The 21,380-nt window shown below is 47.5% G+C and overlaps 2 protein-coding genes across 4 annotated transcripts in view; one reads left to right on the forward strand and one right to left on the reverse strand.

Annotated features, from left to right (window-relative positions):
- LOC141055666 (farnesyl pyrophosphate synthase-like) overlaps nucleotides 1–21,380 on the reverse strand; it is a 128,502-nt gene that overhangs the window by 77,891 nt on the left and 29,231 nt on the right. The window lies entirely within an intron of this gene.
- Nucleotides 5,468–21,380, forward strand: part of PKLR (pyruvate kinase L/R) — a 59,678-nt gene continuing 43,765 nt past the window's right edge. For 2 of the 3 annotated variants that reach the window (XM_073552342.1, XM_073552341.1), the window contains exon 1: nucleotides 15,570–15,759. In XM_073552342.1, coding sequence (XP_073408443.1) covers nucleotides 15,582–15,759 — 178 coding nt within the window. In that variant the 5' untranslated portion in view covers nucleotides 15,570–15,581. Of the gene's footprint in view, nucleotides 5,600–15,569; nucleotides 15,760–21,380 lie in introns of those variants that run through there. The other variant, XM_073552343.1, reaches the window with a different exon arrangement.

Raw genomic sequence — 21,380 nt, forward strand, 5'->3', positions numbered from 1 at the left:
GTATTGGGGTGTAGTAATAAGTACACATATGGCTGCGGCTCAGTATTGGGGCATCAGGTGTAGTAATAAGGACACATAAGGAACAGGCTCAGTATTGGGATATCGGGTGTAGTAATAAGGACACATACGGAAGGGGCTTAGTATTGGGGTATCGGGTGTAGTAATAAGGACACATACGGCAGAGGCTCAGTATTGGGGTGTAGTAATAAGGACACATACGGCAGAGGCTCAGTATTGGGGCATCAGGTGTAGTAATAAGGACACATACGGCAGAGACTCAGTATTGGGGTATCGGGTGTAGTAATAAGGACATATACGGTAGAGACTCAGTATTGGGGTGTAGTAATAAGGACACATATGGCAGAGGCTCAGTATTGGGGCATTGGGTGTAGTAATAAGGACACATACGGCAGAGACTCAGTATTGGGTTATCAGGTGTAGTAATAAGGACACATACGGCAGAGGCTCAGTATTGGGGTATCGGGTGTAGTAATAAGAACACATACGGCAGCAGCGGCTCAGTATTGGGGTATCAGGTGTAGTAATAAGGACACATACGGCAGCAGAGACTCAGTATTGAGGTGTAGTAATAAGGCCACATACGGCAGAGGCTCAGTATTGGGGTATCGGGTGTAGTAATAAGGACACATACGGCAGAGACTCAGTATTGGGGTATCAGGTGTAGTAATAAGGACACATACGGCAGAGGCTCAGTATTGGGTTATCAGGTGTAGTAATAAGGACACATACGGCAGCAGAGACTCAGTATTGGGGTGTAGTAATAAGGCCACATACGGCAGAGGCTCAGTATTGGGGTATCGGGTGTAGTAATAAGGACACATACGGCAGAGGCTCAGTATTGGGGTAACGGGTGTAGTAATAAGGACACATACGGCAGAGGCTCAGTATTGGGTTATCAGGTGTAGTAATAAGGACACATACGGCAGCAGAGACTCAGTATTGGGGTGTAGTAATAAGGCCACATACGGCAGAGGCTCAGTATTGGGGTATCGGGAGTAGTAATAAGTACACATACGTCAGAGGCTCAGTATTGGGGTATCAGGTGTAGTAATAAGGACACATACGGCAGAGGCTCAGTATTGGGGTATCAGGTGTAGTAATAAGGACACATGCGGCAGAGGCTCAGTATTGGAGTGTAGTAATAAGGACACATACGGCAGAGGCTCAGTATTGGGGTATCAGGTGTAGTAATAAGGACACATACGGCAGAGGCTCAGTATTGGGGTATCAGGTGTAGTAATAAGGACACATACGGCAGAGGCTCAGTATTGGGTTATCAGGTGTAGTAATAAGGACACATACGGCAGCAGAGACTCAGTATTGGGGTGTAGTAATAAGGCCACATACGGCAGAGGCTCAGTATTGGGGTATCGGGTGTAGTAATAAGGACACATACGGCAGAGGCTCAGTATTGGGGTAACGGGTGTAGTAATAAGGACACATACGGCAGAGACTCAGTATTGGGGTATCAGGTGTAGTAATAAGGACACATACGGCAGAGGCTCAGTATTGGGGTATCAGGTGTAGTAATAAGGACACATACGGCAGAGGCTCAGTATTGGGGTATCAGGTGTAGTAATAAGGACACATACGGCAGAGGCTCAGTATTGGGTTATCAGGTGTAGTAATAAGGACACATACGGCAGCAGAGACTCCGTAATGGGGTGTAGTAATAAGGCCACATACGGCAGAGGCTCAGTATTGGGGTATCGGGAGTAGTAATAAGGACACATACGTCAGAGGCTCAGTATTGGGGTATCAGGTGTAGTAATAAGGACACATACGGCAGAGGCTCAGTATTGGGTTATCAGTTGTAGTAATAAGGACACATACGGCAGCAGAGACTCAGTATTGGGGTGTAGTAATAAGGCCACATACGGCAGAGGCTCAGTATTGGGGGTGTAGTAATAAGGACACATACGGCAGAGGCTCAGTATTGGGGTATCAGGTGTAGTAATAAGGACACATGCGGCAGAGGCTCAGTATTGGAGTGTAGTAATAAGGACGCATACGGCAGAGGCTCAGTATTGGGTTATCAGTTGTAGTAATAAGGACACATACTGCAGCAGAGACTCAGTATTGGGGTGTAGTAATAAGGCCACATATGGCAGAGGCTCAGTATTGGGGTATCGGGAGTAGTAATAAGGACACATACGGCAGAGGCTCAGTATTGGGGTATCGGGTGTAGTAATAAGGACACATACGTCAGAGGCTCAGTATTGGGGTGTCAGGTGTAGTAATAAGGACACATACGGCAGAGGCTCAGTATTGGGGTATCGGGTGTAGTAATAAGGACACATGCGGCAGAGGCTCAGTATTGGGGGTGTAGTAATAAGGACACATACAGCAGAGACTCAGTATTGGGTTATCAGGTGTAGTAATAAGGACACATACGGCAGAGGCTCAGTATTGGGGTATCAGGTGCAGTAATAAGGACACATGCGGCAGAGGCTCAGTATTGGGGTGTAGTAATAAGGACACATACGGCAGAGGCTCAGTATTGGGGTATCGGGTGTAGTAATAAGGACACATACGGCAGAGGCTCAGTATTGGGGTAACGGGTGTAGTAATAAGGACACATACGGCAGAGGCTCAGTATTGGAGTATCAGGTGTAGTAATAAGGACACATGCGGCAGAGGCTCAGTATTGGGATATTGGGTGTAGTAATAAGGACACACACGGCAGAGGCTCAGTATTGGGTTATCAGTTGTAGTAATAAGGACACATACGGCAACGGCTCAGTATTGGGGTATCGGGTGTAGTAATAAGGACACATGCGGCAGAGGCTCAGTATTGGGGGTGTAGTAATAAGGACACATACAGCAGAGGCTCAGTATTGGGGTATCGGGTGTAGTAATAAGGACACATACGGCAGAGGCTCAGTATTGGGGTATCAGGTGTAGTAATAAGGACACATACGGCAGAGGCTCAGTATTGGGTTATCAGGTGTAGTAATAAGGACACATACGGCAGCAGAGACTCAGTATTGGGGTGTAGTAATAAGGCCACATACGGCAGAGGCTCAGTATTGGGGTATCGGGTGTAGTAATAAGGACACATACGGCAGAGGCTCAGTATTGGGGTAACGGGTGTAGTAATAAGGACACATACGGCAGAGGCTCAGTATTGGGGTATCGGGTGTAGTAATAAGGACACATACGTCAGAGGCTCAGTATTGGGGTGTCAGGTGTAGTAATAAGGACACATACGGCAGAGGCTCAGTATTGGGGTATCGGGTGTAGTAATAAGGACACATGCGGCAGAGGCTCAGTATTGGGGGTGTAGTAATAAGGACACATACAGCAGAGACTCAGTATTGGGTTATCAGGTGTAGTAATAAGGACACATACGGCAGAGGCTCAGTATTGGGGTATCAGGTGCAGTAATAAGGACACATGCGGCAGAGGCTCAGTATTGGGGTGTAGTAATAAGGACACATACGGCAGAGGCTCAGTATTGGGGTATCGGGTGTAGTAATAAGGACACATACGGCAGAGGCTCAGTATTGGGGTATCAGGTGTAGTAATAAGGACACATGCGGCAGAGGCTCAGTATTGGAGTGTAGTAATAAGGACACATACGGCAGAGGCTCAGTATTGGGTTATCAGTTGTAGTAATAAGGACACATACGGCAACGGCTCAGTATTGGGTTATCAGTTGTAGTAATAAGGACACATACGGCAGAGGCTCAGTATTGGGGTATCGGGTGTAGTAATAAGGACACATGCGGCAGAGGCTCAGTATTGGGGGTGTAGTAATAAGGACACATACAGCAGAGGCTCAGTATTGGGTTATCAGGTGTAGTAATAAGGACACATACGGCAGAGGCTCAGTATTGGGGTATCAGGTGTAGTAATAAGGACACATACGGCAGAGGCTCAGTATTGGGTTATCAGGTGTAGTAATAAGGACACATACGGCAGCAGAGACTCAGTATTGGGGTGTAGTAATAAGGCCACATACGGCAGAGGCTCAGTATTGGGGTATCGGGAGTAGTAATAAGGACACATACGGCAGAGGCTCAGTATTGGGGTATCGGGTGTAGTAATAAGGACACATACGTCAGAGGCTCAGTATTGGGGTGTCAGGTGTAGTAATAAGGACACATACGGCAGAGGCTCAGTATTGGGGTATCGGGTGTAGTAATAAGGACACATGCGGCAGAGGCTCAGTATTGGGGGTGTAGTAATAAGGACACATACAGCAGAGGCTCAGTATTGGGGGTGTAGTAATAAGGACACATACAGCAGAGGCTCGGTATTGGGGGTGTAGTAATATGGACACATATGGCAGAGGTTCAGTATTGGGGTATCGGGTGTAGTAATAAGGACACATACGTCAGAGGCTCAGTATTGGGGTGTCAGGTGTAGTAATAAGGACACATACGGCAGAGGCTCAGTACTGGGGTATCAGGTGCAGTAATAAGGACACATGCGGCAGAGGCTCAGTATTGGGGTGTAGTAATAAGGACACATACGGCAGAGGCTCAGTATTGGGATATCGGGTGTAGTAATAAGGACACATACGGCAGAGGCTCAGTATTGGGGTAACGGGTGTAGTAATAAGGACACATACGGCAGAGACTCAGTATTGGGGTATCGGGTGCTGTAATAAGGACACATGCGGCAGAGGCTCAGTATTGGGGAGTAGTAATAAGGACACATATGGCAGAGGTTCAGTATTGGGGTATCGGGTGTAGTAATAAGGACACATACGGCAGAGGCTCAGTATTGGGGTAACGGGTGTAGTAATAAGGACACATACGGCAGAGACTCAGTATTGGGGTATCGGGTGCTGTAATAAGGACACATGCGGCAGAGGCTCAGTATTGGGGAGTAGTAATAAGGACACATATGGCAGAGGTTCAGTATTGGGGTATCGGGTGTAGTAATAAGGACACATACGGCAGAGGCTCAGTATTGGGGTATCGGGTGTAGTAATAAGGACACATACGGCAGAGGCTCAGTACTGGGGTATCGGGTGTAGTAATAAGGACACATACGTCAGAGGCTCAGTATTGGGGTATCGGGTGTAGTAATAAGGACACATACGGCAGAGGCTCAGTACTGGGGTATCGGGTGTAGTAATAAGGACACATACGGCAGAGGCTCAGTATTGGGGTATCGGGTGTAGTAATAAGGACACATACGGCAGAGGCTCAGTACTGGGGTATCGGGTGTAGTAATAAGGACACATACGTCAGAGGCTCAGTACTGGGGTATCGGGTGTAGTAATAAGGACACATACAGCAGAGGCTCAGTACTGGGGTATCGGGTGTAGTAATAAGGACACATACGTCAGAGGCTCAGTATTGGGGCATTGGGTGTAGTAATAAGGACACATGCGGCAGAGGCTCAGTATTGGGGTGTAGTAATAAGGACACATATGGCAGAGGCTCAGTATTGGGGGTGTAGTAATAAGGACAGATATGGCAGAGGCAGCGAGCACAGCTCGGTGATGGATCACATGACATGGCCGCTTAGAGGGAGGAGCGAGGGGTGTGGCTTCCAGCAGGGGGCGCTGATGGATCTGAAGTAACTTATGTGATTTCCTGGTTTGTGGTTTTAGCTGCCCGAGGTACTGGGGGATTGTATTGGGGGTCTCTGTGTATTAGGCACTGGGGATTGTGCTGGGGGTCTCTGTGTATTAGATACTGGGGGATTGTACTGGGGGTCTCTGTGTATTAGATACTGGGGGATTGTACTGGGGGTCTCTGTGTATTAGATACTGGGGGATTGTGCTGGGGGTCTCTGTGTATTAGATACTGGGGGATTGTACTGGGGGTCTCTGTGTGTTAGATACTGGGGGATTTTACTGGGGGTCTCTGTGTTAGGTACTGAGGATTGTGCTGGGGGTCTCTATTAGGTACTGAGGATTGTGCTGGGGGTCTCTGTGTATTAGGTACTGGGGAATTTTACTGGGGGTCTCTGTATTAGGTGCTGAGGATTGTGCTGGGGTCTCTGTGTATTAGGTACGGGGATTGTGCTGGGCGTCTCTGTATTAGGTATTGGAGATTGTACTGGGGATCTCTGTATTAGGTACTGGGGGTCTCTGTGTATTAGGTACTGGGGATTGTACTGGGGATCTCTGTATTAGGTATTGGAGATTGTTCTGGGGGTCTCTTTGCATTAGGTACTGGGGGATTTCAGTGGAGGACTCTGTGTATTATTTACTGGGGATTGTACTGGGGATCTGTGTATTAGGTACTGGGGGTCTCTGTGTATTAGGCACTGGGGATTGTGCTGGGGGTCTCTGGGGATTGTACTGGGGTCTCTGTGTATTAGGTACTGGGGGATTATGCTGGGGGTCTCTGGGGATTGTACTGGGGTCTCTGTGTATTAGGTACTGGGGGATTGTGCTAGGGGTCTCTGTGTATTAGGTACTGGGGGGTCTCTGTGTATTAGGTACTGGGGGTCTCTGTGTATTAGGTACTGGGGGTCTCTGTGTATTAGGCACTGGGGATTGTACTGGGGGTCTCTGTGTATTAGGTTTTGGGATTGTACTGGGGGTCTCTGTGTATTAGGTACTGGGGATTGTACTGGGGGTCTCTGTGTATTAGGTACTGGGGATTGTACTGGGGGTCTCTGTGTATTAGGTACTGGGGATTGTACTGGGGGTCTCTGTGTATTAGGTACTGGGGATTGTACTGGGGGTCTCTGTCTATTAGGTACTGGGGATTGTACTGGAGGTCTCTGTGTATTAGGTACTGGGGATTGTACTGGGGGTCTCTGTGTATTAGGTACTTGGGATTGTACTGGTGTCTGTATTAGGTACTGGGGGATTGTGCTAGGGGTCTCTGTGTATTTGGTACTGGGGGATTGTACTGGGGGTCTCTGTGTATTAGGTACTGGGGATTGTACTGGGGGTCTCTGTGTATTAGGTACTGGGGATTGTACTGGTGTCTCTGTGTATTAGGTACTGGGGGATTGTGCTAGGGGTCTCTGTGTATTTGGTACTGGGGGATTGTACTGGGGGTCTGTGTATTAGGTACTGGGGATTGTACTAGTGTCTCTGTGTATTAGGTACTGGGGATTGTACTGGTGTCTCTGTGTAATAGGTACTGGGGGATTGTGCTAGGGGTCTCTGTATTAGGTACTGGGGGTCTCTGTGTATTAGGTACTAGGGATTGTACTGGGGGTCTCTGTGTATTAGGTACTAGGGATTGTGCTGGGGGTCTCTGTGTATTTGGTACTGGGGGATTGTACTGGGGGTCTCTCTGTGTTAGATACTGGGGATTGTACTGGGGGTCTCTGTGTGTTAGGTACTGGGGATTGTGCTGGGGGTCTCTGTGTATTTGGCACTGGCGGATTGTACTGGGGGTCTCTCTGTATTAGATACTGGGGATTGTACTGGGGGTCTCTGTGTATTAGGTACTGGGGATTATACTGGGGGTCTCTGTATTGGGTACTGAGGATTGTGCTGGGGGTCTCTCTGTATTACGTACTGGGGTCTCTGTATTAGGTACTGGGGATGGTGCTGGGGGTCTCTGTGTATTTGGTACTGGGGGATTGTACTGGGGGTCTCTCTGTATTAGATACTGGGGGGTTGTACTGGGGATCTCTGTATTAGGTACTGGGGATTGTACTGGGGATCTCTGTGTATTAGGTACTGGGGATTGTACTGGGGATCTCTGTGTATTAGGTACTGAGGATTGTGCTGGGGGTCTCTATTAGGTACTGAGGATTTTGCTGGGGGTCTCTGTGTATTAGGTACTTGGGATTGTACTGGGAGTCTCTGTATTAGGCACTGGGGATTGTGCTGGGGGACTCTGTATTAGGTACTGGGGATTGTACTGGGGGTATCTGTGTGTTAGGTATTGGGGATTGTACTGGGGGTATCTGTGTATTAGGTACTGAGATTGTACTGGGGGTCTCTGTGTATTAGGTACTGGGGGATTGTACTGGGGGTCTCTGTATTTGGTACTGGGGGATTGTACTGGGGGTCTCTGTGTATTCGATACTGGGGGATTGTAGTGGGGGTCGCTGTGTATTTGATTGTACTGGGCGTCTCTGTGTATTAGATACTGGGGGATTGTACTGGGGTCTCTATTATTTACTGGGGATTGTACTAGCTGTCTCTGTGTTAGGTACTGGGGGATTGTACTGGGGGTCTCTGTGTATTCGGTACTGGGGGATTGTACTGCGGATTGTACTAGGGGTCTCTGTGTATTAGGTACTGGGGATTGTACTGGGGGGTCTCTGTGTATTAGGTACTGGGGATTGTACTGGGGGGTCTCTGTGTATTAGGTACTGGGGATTGTACTGGTGTCTCTGTGTATTAGGTACTGGGGGATTGTGCTAGGGGACTCTGTGTATTTGGTACTGGGGGATTGTACTGGGGGTCTCTGTGTATTAGGTACTGGGGATTGTACTAGTGTCTCTGTGTATTAGGTACTGGGGATTGTACTGGTGTCTCTGTGTAATAGGTACTGGGGGATTGTGCTAGGGGTCTCTGTATTAGGTACTGGGGGTCTCTGTGTATTAGGTACTAGGGATTGTGCTGGGGGTCTCTCTGTATTAGATACTGGGGGATTGTACTGCGGACCTCTGTGTATTTGGTACTGGGGGATTGTACTGGGGGTCTCTCTGTATTAGATACTGGGGATTGTACTGGGGGTCTCTGTGTGTTAGGTACTGGGGATTGTGCTGGGGGTCTCTGTGTATTTGGCACTGGCGGATTGTACTGGGGGTCTCTCTGTTTTAGATACTGGGGATTGTACTGGGGGTCTCTGTGTATTAGGTACTGGGGATTATACTGGGGGTCTCTGTATTGGGTACTGAGGATTGTGCTGGGGGTCTCTCTGTATTACGTACTGGGGTCTCTGTATTAGGTACTGGGGATGGTGCTGGGGGTCTCTGTGTATTTGGTACTGGGGGATTGTACTGGGGGTCTCTCTGTATTAGATACTGGGGGGTTGTACTGGGGATCTCTGTGTATTAGGTACTGGGGATTGTACTGGGGATCTCTGTGTATTAGGTACTGAGGATTGTGCTGGGCGTCTCTGTATTAGGTACTGAGGATTTTGCTGGGGGTCTCTGTGTATTAGGTACTTGGGATTGTACTGGGAGTCTCTGTATTAGGCACTGGGGATTGTGCTGGGGGACTCTGTATTAGGTACTGGGGATATCTGTGTGTTAGGTATTGGGGATTGTACTGGGGGTATCTGTGTGTTAGGTACTGAGATTGTACTGGGGGTCTCTGTGTATTAGGTACTGGGGGATTGTACTGGGGGTCTCTGTGTATTTGGTACTGGGGGATTGTACTGGGGGTCTCTGTGTATTCGATACTGGGGGATTGTAGTGGGGGTCGCTGTGTATTTACTGGGGATTGTACTGGGCGTCTCTGTGTATAAGATACTGGGGGATTGTACTGGGGTCTCTATTATTTACTGGGGATTGTACTAGCTGTCTCTGTGTTAGGTACTGGGGGATTGTACTGGGGGTCTCTGTGTATTCGGTACTGGGGGATTGTACTGGGGATTGTACTAGGGGTCTCTGTGTATTAGGTACTGGGGGTCTCTGTGTATTAGAAACTGGGGATTGTACTGGGGGTCTCTGTATTATTTACTTGGGATTGTAATGGGGGTCCCTGTGTTTTACGTACTGGGGGTTTGTACTGGGGGTCTCTGTTTATTAGGTACTGTGGGATTCTACTGGGGGTCTCTTTGCATTAGGTACTGGGGGATTTCAGTGGAGGACTCTGTGTATTAGATACTGGGGGATTGTACTGGGGGTCTCTGTATTAGGTACTGTGGGTCTCTGTGTATTAGATACTGGGGGATTTTAGTGGAGGACTCTGTGTATTAGATACTGGAGGATTGTAGTGGGGGTCTCTGTATTATTTCCTGGGGATTATACTGGGGGTCTGTGTATTAGGTACTGTGTGATTCTACTGGGGGTCTCTGTGTATTAGGTACTGTGTGATTGTACTGGGGGTCTCTTTGTATTAGGTACTGGGGATTGTACGGGGGGGTCTCTGTATTAGCTACTGGTGGATTGTACTGGGGTCTCTGTGTATTAGGTACTGGGTATTGTGCTGGGGGTCTCTGTATTATTTACTTGGGATTGTAATGGGGGTCCCTGTGTTTTAGGTACCTGGGGTTTGTACTGGGGGTCTCTGTTTATTAGGTACTGTGGGATTCTACTGGGGGTCTCTTTGCATTAGGTACTGGGGGATTTCAGTGGAGGACTCTGTGTATTATTTACTGGGGATTGTACTGGGGGTCTCTGTATTAGGTACTGGGGGTCTCTGTGTATTAGGTACTGTGGGATTGTACTGGGGGTCTCTGTGTATTAGGTACTGGGGATTGTACTGGGGTCTCTATTATTTACTTGGGATTGTACTGGGGGTCTCTGTATTAGGTACTGGAAGATTGTAGTGGGGGTCTCTTTGTATTAGGTACTGGGGATTGTACTGGGTGTCTGTGTGTATTAGATAATGGGGGATTGTACTGGGGGTCTCTGTATTAGATACTGGTGGATTGTACTGGGGTCTCTGTTTATTAGGTACTGGAAGATTGTAGTGGGGGTTTCTTTGTATTAGGTACTGGGGATTGTACTGGGGGTCTGTGTGTATTAGATAATGGGGGATTGTACTGGGGGTCTCTGTATTAGATACTGGTGGATTGTACTGTGGTCTCTGTTTATTAGGTACTGGGTATTGTGCTGGGGGTCTCTGTATTATTTACTGGGGATTCTACTGGGGATCTCTGTATTAGGTATTGGGTGTCTCTGTGTATTAGGTACTGGGGATTGCACTGGGGGTCTCTGTGTGTTAGTTACTGGGGGATTGTACTGGGGTCTCTGTGTATTAGATACTGGGGGATTGTACTGGGGTCTCTGTGTATTAGATACTGGGGGATTGTATTGGGGGTCTCTGTGTATTATTTTCTGGGGATTGTACTGGGGGTCTCTGTATTAGATACTGGGGGTCTCTGTGTATTATGTACAGGGGTTTGTACTGGGGGTCTCTGTATTAGGCACTGGGGGTCTCTGTGTATTAGATGCTGGGGATTGTACTGGGGGTCTCTGTGTATTAGATACAGGGGATTGTACTGGGGGTCTCTGTGTATTAGATACTGGGGATTGTACTGGGGGTCTCTGTGTATTAGATACTGGGGATTGTACTGGGGTCTCTGTATTAGATACTGGGGGATTGTAGTGGGGGTCTCTGTGTATTATTTTCTGGGGATTGTACTGGGGGATTCTGTGTATTAGATACTGGGGGATTGTACTGGGGGGTCTCTGTGTATTAGATACTGGGGGATTGTACTGGGGGGTCTCTGTGTATTAGATACTGGGAGATTGTACTGGGAGTGTCTGTATTAGATACTGGGGGATTGTAGTGGGAGTCTCTGTGTATTATTTTCTGGGGATTGTACTGGGGGGTCTCTGTATTAGGTACTGGGGGATTGTCCTGGGGGTGTGTGTGTTAGGTTCTGGGGGATTGTAGTGGGGTTTCTGTGTATTAGATACTGGGGATTGTACTGGGGGTCTCTGTATTAGATACTGGGGGATTGTAGTGGGGGTCTCTGTGTATTATTTTCTGGGGATTGTACTGGGGGATTGTACTGGGGGTCTCTGTGTATTAGATACTGGGGGATTGTACTGGGGGGTCTCTGTGTATTAGATACTGGGGGATTGTACTGGGGGGTCTCTGTATTAGATACTGGGGGATTGTACTGGGGGTCTCTGTGTATTAGATACTGGGAGATTGTACTGGGAGTGTCTGTATTAGATACTGGGGGATTGTAGTGGGGGTCTCTGTGTATTATTTTCTGGGGATTGTACTGGGGGTCTCTGTATTAGATACTGGGGGTCTCTGTGTATTATGTACAGGGGTTTGTACTGGGGGTCTCTGTATTAGGCACTGGGGATTCTACTGGGGATCTCTGTATTAGGTATTGGGTGTCTCTGTGTATTAGGTACTGGGGATTGCACTGGGGGTCTCTGTGTGTTAGTTACTGGGGGATTGTACTGGGGTCTCTGTGTATTAGATACTGGGGGATTGTACTGGGGTCTCTGTGTATTAGATACTGGGGGATTGTATTGGGGGTCTCTGTGTATTATTTTCTGGGGATTGTACTGGGGGTCTCTGTATTAGATACTGGGGGTCTCTGTGTATTATGTACAGGGGTTTGTACTGGGGGTCTCTGTATTAGGCACTGGGGGTCTCTGTGTATTAGATGCTGGGGATTGTACTGGGGGTCTCTGTGTATTAGATACAGGGGATTGTACTGGGGGTCTCTGTGTATTAGATACTGGGGATTGTACTGGGGGTCTCTGTGTATTAGATACTGGGGATTGTACTGGGGTCTCTGTATTAGATACTGGGGGATTGTAGTGGGGGTCTCTGTGTATTATTTTCTGGGGATTGTACTGGGGGATTCTGTGTATTAGATACTGGGGGATTGTACTGGGGGGTCTCTGTGTATTAGATACTGGGGGATTGTACTGGGGGGTCTCTGTGTATTAGATACTGGGAGATTGTACTGGGAGTGTCTGTATTAGATACTGGGGGATTGTAGTGGGAGTCTCTGTGTATTATTTTCTGGGGATTGTACTGGGGGGTCTCTGTATTAGGTACTGGGGGATTGTCCTGGGGGTGTGTGTGTTAGGTTCTGGGGGATTGTAGTGGGGTTTCTGTGTATTAGATACTGGGGATTGTACTGGGGGTCTCTGTATTAGATACTGGGGGATTGTAGTGGGGGTCTCTGTGTATTATTTTCTGGGGATTGTACTGGGGGATTGTACTGGGGGTCTCTGTGTATTAGATACTGGGGGATTGTACTGGGGGGTCTCTGTGTATTAGATACTGGGGGATTGTACTGGGGGGTCTCTGTATTAGATACTGGGGGATTGTACTGGGGGTCTCTGTGTATTAGATACTGGGAGATTGTACTGGGAGTGTCTGTATTAGATACTGGGGGATTGTAGTGGGGGTCTCTGTGTATTATTTTCTGGAGATTGTACTGGTGGGTCTCTGTATTAGGTACTGGGGGATTGTCCTGGGGGTGTGTGTGTTTATTAGGTTCTGGGGGATTGTCCTTTGGTCTCTGTGTATTAGTTACTGGGGATTGCAATGGGGGTCTCTGTGTATTAGGTACTGGGGATTATACTGGGGGTCTCTGTATTGGGTACTGAGGATTGTGCTGGGGGTCTCTCTGTATTACGTACTGGGGTCTCTGTATTAGGTACTGGGGATGGTGCTGGGGGTCTCTGTGTATTTGGTACTGGGGGATTGTACTGGGGGTCTCTCTGTATTAGATACTGGGGGGTTGTACTGGGGATCTCTGTGTATTAGGTACTGGGGATTGTACTGGGGATCTCTGTGTATTAGGTACTGAGGATTGTGCTGGGGGTCTCTGTATTAGGTACTGAGGATTTTGATGGGGGTCTCTGTGTATTAGGTACTTGGGATTGTACTGGGAGTCTCTGTATTAGGCACTGGGGATTGTGCTGGGGGTATCTGTGTGTTAGGTATTGGGGATTGTACTGGGGGTATCTGTGTGTTAGGTACTGGAGATTAATACAGAGACCCCCAGTACAATCCCCCAGTACAATCCCCCAGTACCTAATACAGAGACCCCAGTACAATCCCCAGTATCTAATACACAGAGACCCCCAGTATCTAATACAGAGACCCCCAGTACAGATACTGGGGGTCTCTGTGTATTAGGTACTGGGGATTGTACTGGGGTCTCTGTATTAGGTACTGGGGGATTGTACTGGGGGTCTCTGTATTAGATACTGGGGGATTGTACTGGGGGTCTCGGTATTAGGTACTGGGGGTCTCTGTGTTTTAGGAGCTGGGGGATTGTACTGGGGGTCTCTGTGTTTTAAATACTGGGGATTGTACTGGGGGTCTCTGTGTATTAGATACTGGGGATTGTACTGGGGGTCTCTGTATTAGATACTGGGGGATTGTACTGGGGGTCTCTGTATTTGATACTGGGGATTGTACTGGGGGTCTCTGTATTAGATACTGGGGTCTCTGTTTATTAGGTACTGGGGGTCTCTGTGTTTTAGGAGATGGGGGATTGTACTGGGGTCTCTGTGTATTAGATACTGGGGATTGTACTGGGGGTCCCTGTGTATTAGATACTGGGGGTCTCTGTGTATTAGATGGGGATTGTACTGGGGGTCCCTGTGTATCAGATACTGGGGGATTGTACTGGGGGTCTCTGTATTAGATACTGGGGGTCTCTGTATTAGATACTGGGGGTCTCTGTGTATTAGGTACTGGGGGATTGTGCTGGGGGTCTCTGTGTATTAGGTACTGGGGGATTGTGCTGGGGGTCTCTGTGTATTAGGTACTGGGGGATTGTGCTGGGGGTCTCTGTGTATTAGGTACTGGGGATTGTACTGGGGGTCTCTGTGTATTAGGTACTGGGGTTCTCTGTGTATTAGATACAGGGGATTGTACTGGGGGTCTCTGTGTATTAGATACAGGGGATTGTACTGGGGGTCTCTGTATTAGATACTGGGGGTCTCTGTGTATTAGGTACTGGGGATTGTACTGGGGTCTCTGTATTAGGTACTGGGGGATTGTACTGGGGGATTGTAGTGGGGGTCTCTGTGTATTAGATACAGGGGATTGTACTGGGGGTCTCTGTGTATTAGATACTGGGGATTGTACTGGGGGTCTCTGTGTATTAGATACTGGGGGTCTCTGTGTATTAGATACTGGGGATTGTACTGGGGGTCTCTGTGTATTAGATACTGGGGATTGTACTGGGGGTCTCTGTGTATTAGATACTGGGGATTGTACTGGGGGTCTCTGTGTATTAGATACTGGGGATTGTACTGGGGGTCTCTGTGTATTAGATACTGGGGATTGTACTGGGGGTCTCTGTGTATTAGATACTGGGGATTGTACTGGGGGTCTCTGTGTATTAGATACTGGGGATTGTACTGGGGGTCTCTGTGTATTAGATACTGGGGATTGTACTGGGGGTCTCTGTGTATTAGATACTGGGGATTGTACTGGGGGTCTCTGTGTATTAGATACTGGGGATTGTACTGGGGGTCTCTGTGTATTAGATACTGGGGATTGTACTGGGGGTCTCTGTGTATTAGATACTGGGGATTGTACTGGGGGTCTCTGTGTATTAGATACTGGGGATTGTACTGGGGGTCTCTGTGTATTAGATACTGGGAGATTGTAGTGGGGGTCTCTGTGTATTAGGTACTTGGGGTCTCTGTGTTTTAGGAGCTGGGGGATTGTACTGGGGGTCTCTGTGTATTAGATACTGGGGGACTGTACTGGGGGTCTCTGTATTAGGTGCTGTGGGAATGTGCTGGGGGGTCTTTGTGTATTAGATACTGGCGTGTCTGTGTGTAAGGTGCTGGAGGGTACGTCTTTACACTCCAAGTGATCTCTCTTCTGCCAGTTTTTGGGGCCTCTGGTACAGCATGTAATTGTGTATGTGATAATGGGGGTCATCATATGGACTATAATGCTCAGGATTTTCTCCATTCTGTGCAATGCAAGAAGGTTCTGCTATTTTCTTTCCATTACCCCCATCCTCTGCCTGTGAGGGTGCTGGGAGTTGTAGTGAATGATGGCATCAGTAAGTGACGTCCTGCAGTTGGGGAAGGGTCGCTACTTCCTGAGTCTTGGTTGGACCTTTGCCCTCTCTGTGCCCATCACGTGGTTTCCGGCTATACTGACGTTCACAGCTCATTGGCCGGATACTGATTACGGCCTGACAGGTATCACTATGGACTGCCTGACAGGTATCCGAATACACAGGGACAGTATGGGGGGGTGGGTATCCTGATAGATAGGGGCTGCATGGGGCCTATACTGATATATAGGGACTATATGGTGAATCCTGATAGATAGGGGCTGCATGGGGCCTATACTGATATATAGGGACTATATGGTGAATCCTGATAGGGGCTGCATGGGGGGTATACTGATATATAGGGACTATATGGTGAATCCTGATAGATAGGGGCTGCATGGGGCCTATACTGATATATAGGGACTATATGGTGAATCCTGATAGATAGGGGCTGCATGGGGGGTATCCTGATATATAGGGACTATATGGTGAATCCTGATAGATAGGGGCTGCATGGGGCCTATACTGATATATAGGGACTATATGGTGAATCCTGATAGATAGGGGCTGCATGGGGCCTATCCTGATATATAGGGACTATATGGTGAATCCTGATAGATAGGGGCTGCATGGGGGTATCCTGATATATAGGGACTATATGGTGAATCCTGATAGATAGGGGCTGCATGGGGGGTATCCTGATATATAGGGACTATATGGTGAATCCTGATAGATAGGGGCTGCATGGGGGGTATCCTGATATATAGGGACTATATGGTGAATCCTGATAGATAGGGGCTGCATGGGGCCTATACTGATATATAGGGACTATATGGTGAATCCTAATAGGGGCTGCATGGGGGGTATCCTGATATATAGGGACTATATGGTGAATCCTGATAGGGGCTGATGGGGCCTATACTGATATATAGGGACTATATGGTGAATCCTGATAGATAGGGGCTGCATGGGGCCTATCCTGATATATAGGGACTATATGGTGAATCCTGATAAATAGGGGCTGCATGGGGGGTATCCTGATATATAGGAATTGTATGGTGTATTCTGATATATCGGGACTGTGTATGGGGGCTATTCTGATATACATGGATTGTATGGTGTGTCCTGATAATACAGAGACTTTTTGAGGGGTATCCTGATATGGAACGGACAAAAAGAAGATAGATAGGGTCTAATTATTAGTAATAAACCAAAAGACAAAAGCAACGCTCTAAAATATACCTTTTATTGAATAATTTCTAATAGAGCATCTGTCTCCATAGACTAATCCCGAAGGGATGAACATAAGGTCAGATGGCAAGTACAATGTCTGCTTTTTGGTCAGCATTCACACTAGAAACATTCTAGGGAAAAGAGGCTGATTGTCCATTCCCCTACCTGCCAGCGGAGGTTGGCTCCCTAATGCTAAGTGCCCACGTTGCCAAAATGCTGCGGAAATGTCCACAGTATTTCCGCAACTTCCCGCCACGGGTAAAATACCGGCGGAATTCGCATGCCTTTTCCCACAAAACACAAGCGTTTTTAGTTGCAGAATGCTAGCGCTTTTCCTTCTTTAAAATTTGTTTTCCAAAATTTTTATTAACATTTTGTATATTTTAACAGTCAACAAATTAATTTTATCAAAGCGTATTGACATTTTCGCCTTATATCTGTTCTAGATGATTTGTGCAGAAGGGAAATGGGAAGGGTCTTTGGGAAAAAGGGTAATTGAAGAGTAAAAGGGACTGGGTTGAGGGTAGAGAACTCAGAATAAATAACTTTACATATTCTAGGCAACACATATTAAACAAGTGAAAAAACAAACAAACATTTTTTTGAATAAAGTATCCTGAGGCACCTGAAGCCCGTAAAAGGATTAAGGTTATGTTTAGGGTTTGGGAAACATTGAATTCCAGTGGCTCAATTTCTTTTCATATGTATTACTGCAGCCGTTGATCCTAGCGAATTTGAGGTCCAAAGAGTTGTGGATGTGAAGTCTGTCGACACCGTCAGCAATTTGTGGGGTATCAGGTTGTTTCCAGTGGAAGGCGATCCGATTTTTGACTATTAGAAGGATATGTATCAAAACGTATCTCATGGAAGGATGAATGTTTTCTAGTCCCAAAGATAGCAAGGCTGTTTGCGGAGTGAGAGGGTAGTCTTTTATTAAGGAAATTATTGATAAGTAGGGAAACCTGATTCCATAATAGTGCTATCTTTGGGCAGGTCCCGAAAATGTGGAGCAGGTCTCCTCTGGAACCACATCCCCTCCAACATAAGTGTGAGTGGTCGCTGTTGATGCGTTATAGTCTTACTGGGGTGAAGTACCATCTAGTTAACATCTTGTAAAAGGATTCATGAAGGGGTAGGGATATGTTAGAGGAGTATGTGTATTTTATAGCATCCTCCCACTGATCTGGACCTGCTGAGATCTGTAGATCCGTTTCCCATCTGGACATATAGATATTTTTTTGGAATTTATTGTCCTTATTGAAAAGGTTGTATAAGTATTTGGTGCTCCAGAAGACCCCATGCCCTATATTACTGAGTAATAAGTGTACAGCTTCTGCCTTTGTAGGCACTTTATGGATAAAGTTTTGAACGTGTTCTTTCAGAATACAATAGTGCATAAAGTCCGATGGATGAATATTAAATTTTAGTTTAATGTCGCTAAAACTAACAAAGTTGTTGTTGACATAAATATCACCGTGTTTTGTTTTTTTTTTTTAAAGCCTGTTTGGGTCCATCTCTCTGGGATTTGAAATTTATAAATGGTTGCAATCAGGGAGAGTGGGAAGTTATTTAAGCTAGCCAGTTTATTATGTTTCTTAGGTGGTCTAGCAATTTTGTCCCATGCTTGGGTTGGAAGATAGGATGAAGTAATTTATAACGATTTAGTTGGAAAATATGATTAATTGACATGAAACTTTTCTAGTTCAATCCAAGCTTGAAGTGTGTTCTCCCTTACCCAATATATGCTTTGTTTTATTAGATTCAACCAAAAGTATGCCTGTATGTTTGGTAATCCAAGCCCCCCATTGGATTTGCTCTTAAAAAGAACATCCCTGGCCACCCTTGCCTTTTTCCCGTTCCAGACTAAAGAGAACACAGAGGATTGGAATGACTGCGGAGACCCGTGTGTCGTAAACGGTGCCTTCCCCCATCCCACCAATCCCAAATTGACAACGCAAAACAGGCCTAGATGGGTTGAAGCAGGTCGGTCACAGTTTATTAATTTGATAAGCGGGGAGGGGCAATTACATCTCGCAACGTGCTCACCGCCGGGGGCCCAGTCCGCGACGGACAGGCGGGCAGCCAATGAGCGGCTACGAACCTTTGCCCCTCCCTCAAATTCCGCCATGGAGGATCAGGTGTACTACCTACACGTGACTCCGACCCCCACCCATCAGCATCAGGGCCTGTTCGATTCCGTCCTGCAGTCCTGACAAAAATATGTCGAGCCCGATGTCCGTGAGGTGAATGCCATCGGACCTTAGTAACCCTGAATTGTCGCCTTCCAGTTGGTGGTGGCGAACTACGATGCCGTATTTTGCCTTTATGAATCTTGCTTTTGGGTCCTTGGCTCCGTGCCAGACAGCTCGTGGCAGTATCTCCGACCATACCAATATCATCTCCGGTAGCAGATAGAAAAAATGCTCGATGTCAGCAGTCATCGTTGAACTGAGCTCGACACATCTCCGTTTACCCAGGTCGTTTCCGCCGGCGTGCAGGACTAGTATCGCTGGCGCTTTAGCCCTCTTAGCGATGCCGACTACTTCTGGGAAGATCTTTTGCCATTGTAGCCCTCTTATCCCTCTCCCGTTGATCTCTACGTTCCGGAAGCCTAAATTCATGCCGCCCAGCCGATGCTCGGTCCTTTTCTTAGCCCAGTGGGCGTACGAGTGTCCGACCACCCAAACTACTGGTTTTTGGACGCCTGAAAGAGACACGATATGTTAATTGAGCAAGTTGGGTCTTATGTATCTGGCAAGCATGCGGATATCCATCGACCCAATCGCTGCACTTCGGCCTCTGGAATCCCGGCCTTAGCTGCTTCGGTAGCGGCCCTTTTCGGAAGGAATGTGTGCCGTATTCCGACGGGTCGACGCCAACTGTCTTGAGAGACCGATTGAAAATTGTGTGAAACTGGTATTTAGTAAGGGGGGACCCGTCTGTATGTGACAGAAAGAATCTACTTGCGTTTCTTACTGCCATGTAACGTTTTACTATGTTAGGTGGGCATACGGAACCAACCTCCGACTTAACGAGGACCCACGTCCCTCTACCCGTGGGGTCGCATTTGGATTTGCACACCCTAATGCGCAGTGCGTCGCTGCATACGACGAGGTCTTCGTTGATTAGGCCGCCTTCCGACGAAGTTTTAGACCGCGGCACGAGCTCGCTAATACAAAGCGCTCCGAAAAAGGCAATGGCGAACGCGACTGATAATAGGAATGACTCTTATTAGGATTTGCAAACTGATGGGGAAATTGCAATTATATCATGCAAAAGCCTCAAAGAAATGGGACGACGACACTCCTGACTAGGATGAAGTCTATTCCAGCCTTTTAACGGCTTGTCTGATGAAAAAATATTTTGTAACGTCTGCCCACCCTATTAGCTGGAAGAAAAAGGCTATTCCCGAAAGATGCCGCTGCGCAGACGTTCTGATGCGCCTCTTTGAGCAGATTCAAGAGGTCGACCAGCACCTCGCATCTTGCCCGATCGCACTTATCGACCGGTCTTCCGTTAATTAAAGAGCAGCACTCGTGCCACGCCTTACCGTAACCCTGCCAGGTAGCTGGAGTAACCGATGCGCGGATCAATGGCATCATTGATTGGCTACTGTGTCCAAGAGGAGTGCTGGACACTGGACGCCCGATGGTTGCGCATTGGGTAGGAGAGCTTTGAAGGCCTGCCAGTTGGAAAATAGCAAAGAGTTAACAAGGTTATCATCGACCGCTAACGTTACTGTGGCGCGACACCAGACGTGTTTTAAGCATAGTAATGCTTTGCGGCGCAGGAGAGCAAGTAAAGGTGGGGATGCAGAAGACATGCTGTTTAAGCTCTTTGCTGTGCTGGGGGGTTTTGTTAAGAATCTGATGTTTCTGTTCTCTAGTTGTGCGCCCCAGAGCTCAACTGCTGTTACTATTGCGAAGACTTCTAGCAGTGCTGGGTCGCGGCCCCAGCCGGCTGTGATCCATAGTGCTGGCCAGCTGCCTTTGCACCACTGGTCTTGGTAGATTGCCACAAAACCATCTCTGAGAGTTCCTCCTGCTGCTAGTCCTAAGTCTTTGCTTAGCGTTTCTCGAGCCATGACGTAGGTATGTTCGTTGTAGAAATTTAGGAATGTTTTCCAGACTAGCAAGTCTTCCTTCAGTGTGCGAGTGAGCCTAATTCTATGGCCTGGCTGGGAGATGCCTTTCGTTGCCAGGGATAAACGGCGTGAAAAGGCTCTGCCCGCCGGCATTACACTGCAAGCGAAATTGAGTAACCCTATCAGGGACTGCATCTCATGAAGGGTGACTTTTTTAACGCCATAGAAATCTTCTACCATTTGCCGAGTTCTTTTCAATTTATCCTCTGGCAATCTAAAAACCATTGCGATGGTATCTATTTCGATGCCGAGGAAAGGCAGCACATTGCACGGGCCGACTGTTTTTTCGGTAGAGAGCGGTACGCCGAAGTGACTGGTTAGGAACTTAAATTTTTGGAGGAGGAAGGAGCAAAGTTTGGAGACTTTTGGTCCGACGAACAAAAAATCGTCGAGGTAATGAACCGTAGAATTGC

Source organism: Dendrobates tinctorius, unplaced genomic scaffold (genome assembly GCF_039654945.1).
Source record: "Dendrobates tinctorius isolate UK_male_01 unplaced genomic scaffold, ASM3965494v1 ptg000189l, whole genome shotgun sequence".
In the NCBI taxonomy this organism is placed as follows: domain Eukaryota; kingdom Metazoa; phylum Chordata; class Amphibia; order Anura; family Dendrobatidae; genus Dendrobates; species Dendrobates tinctorius.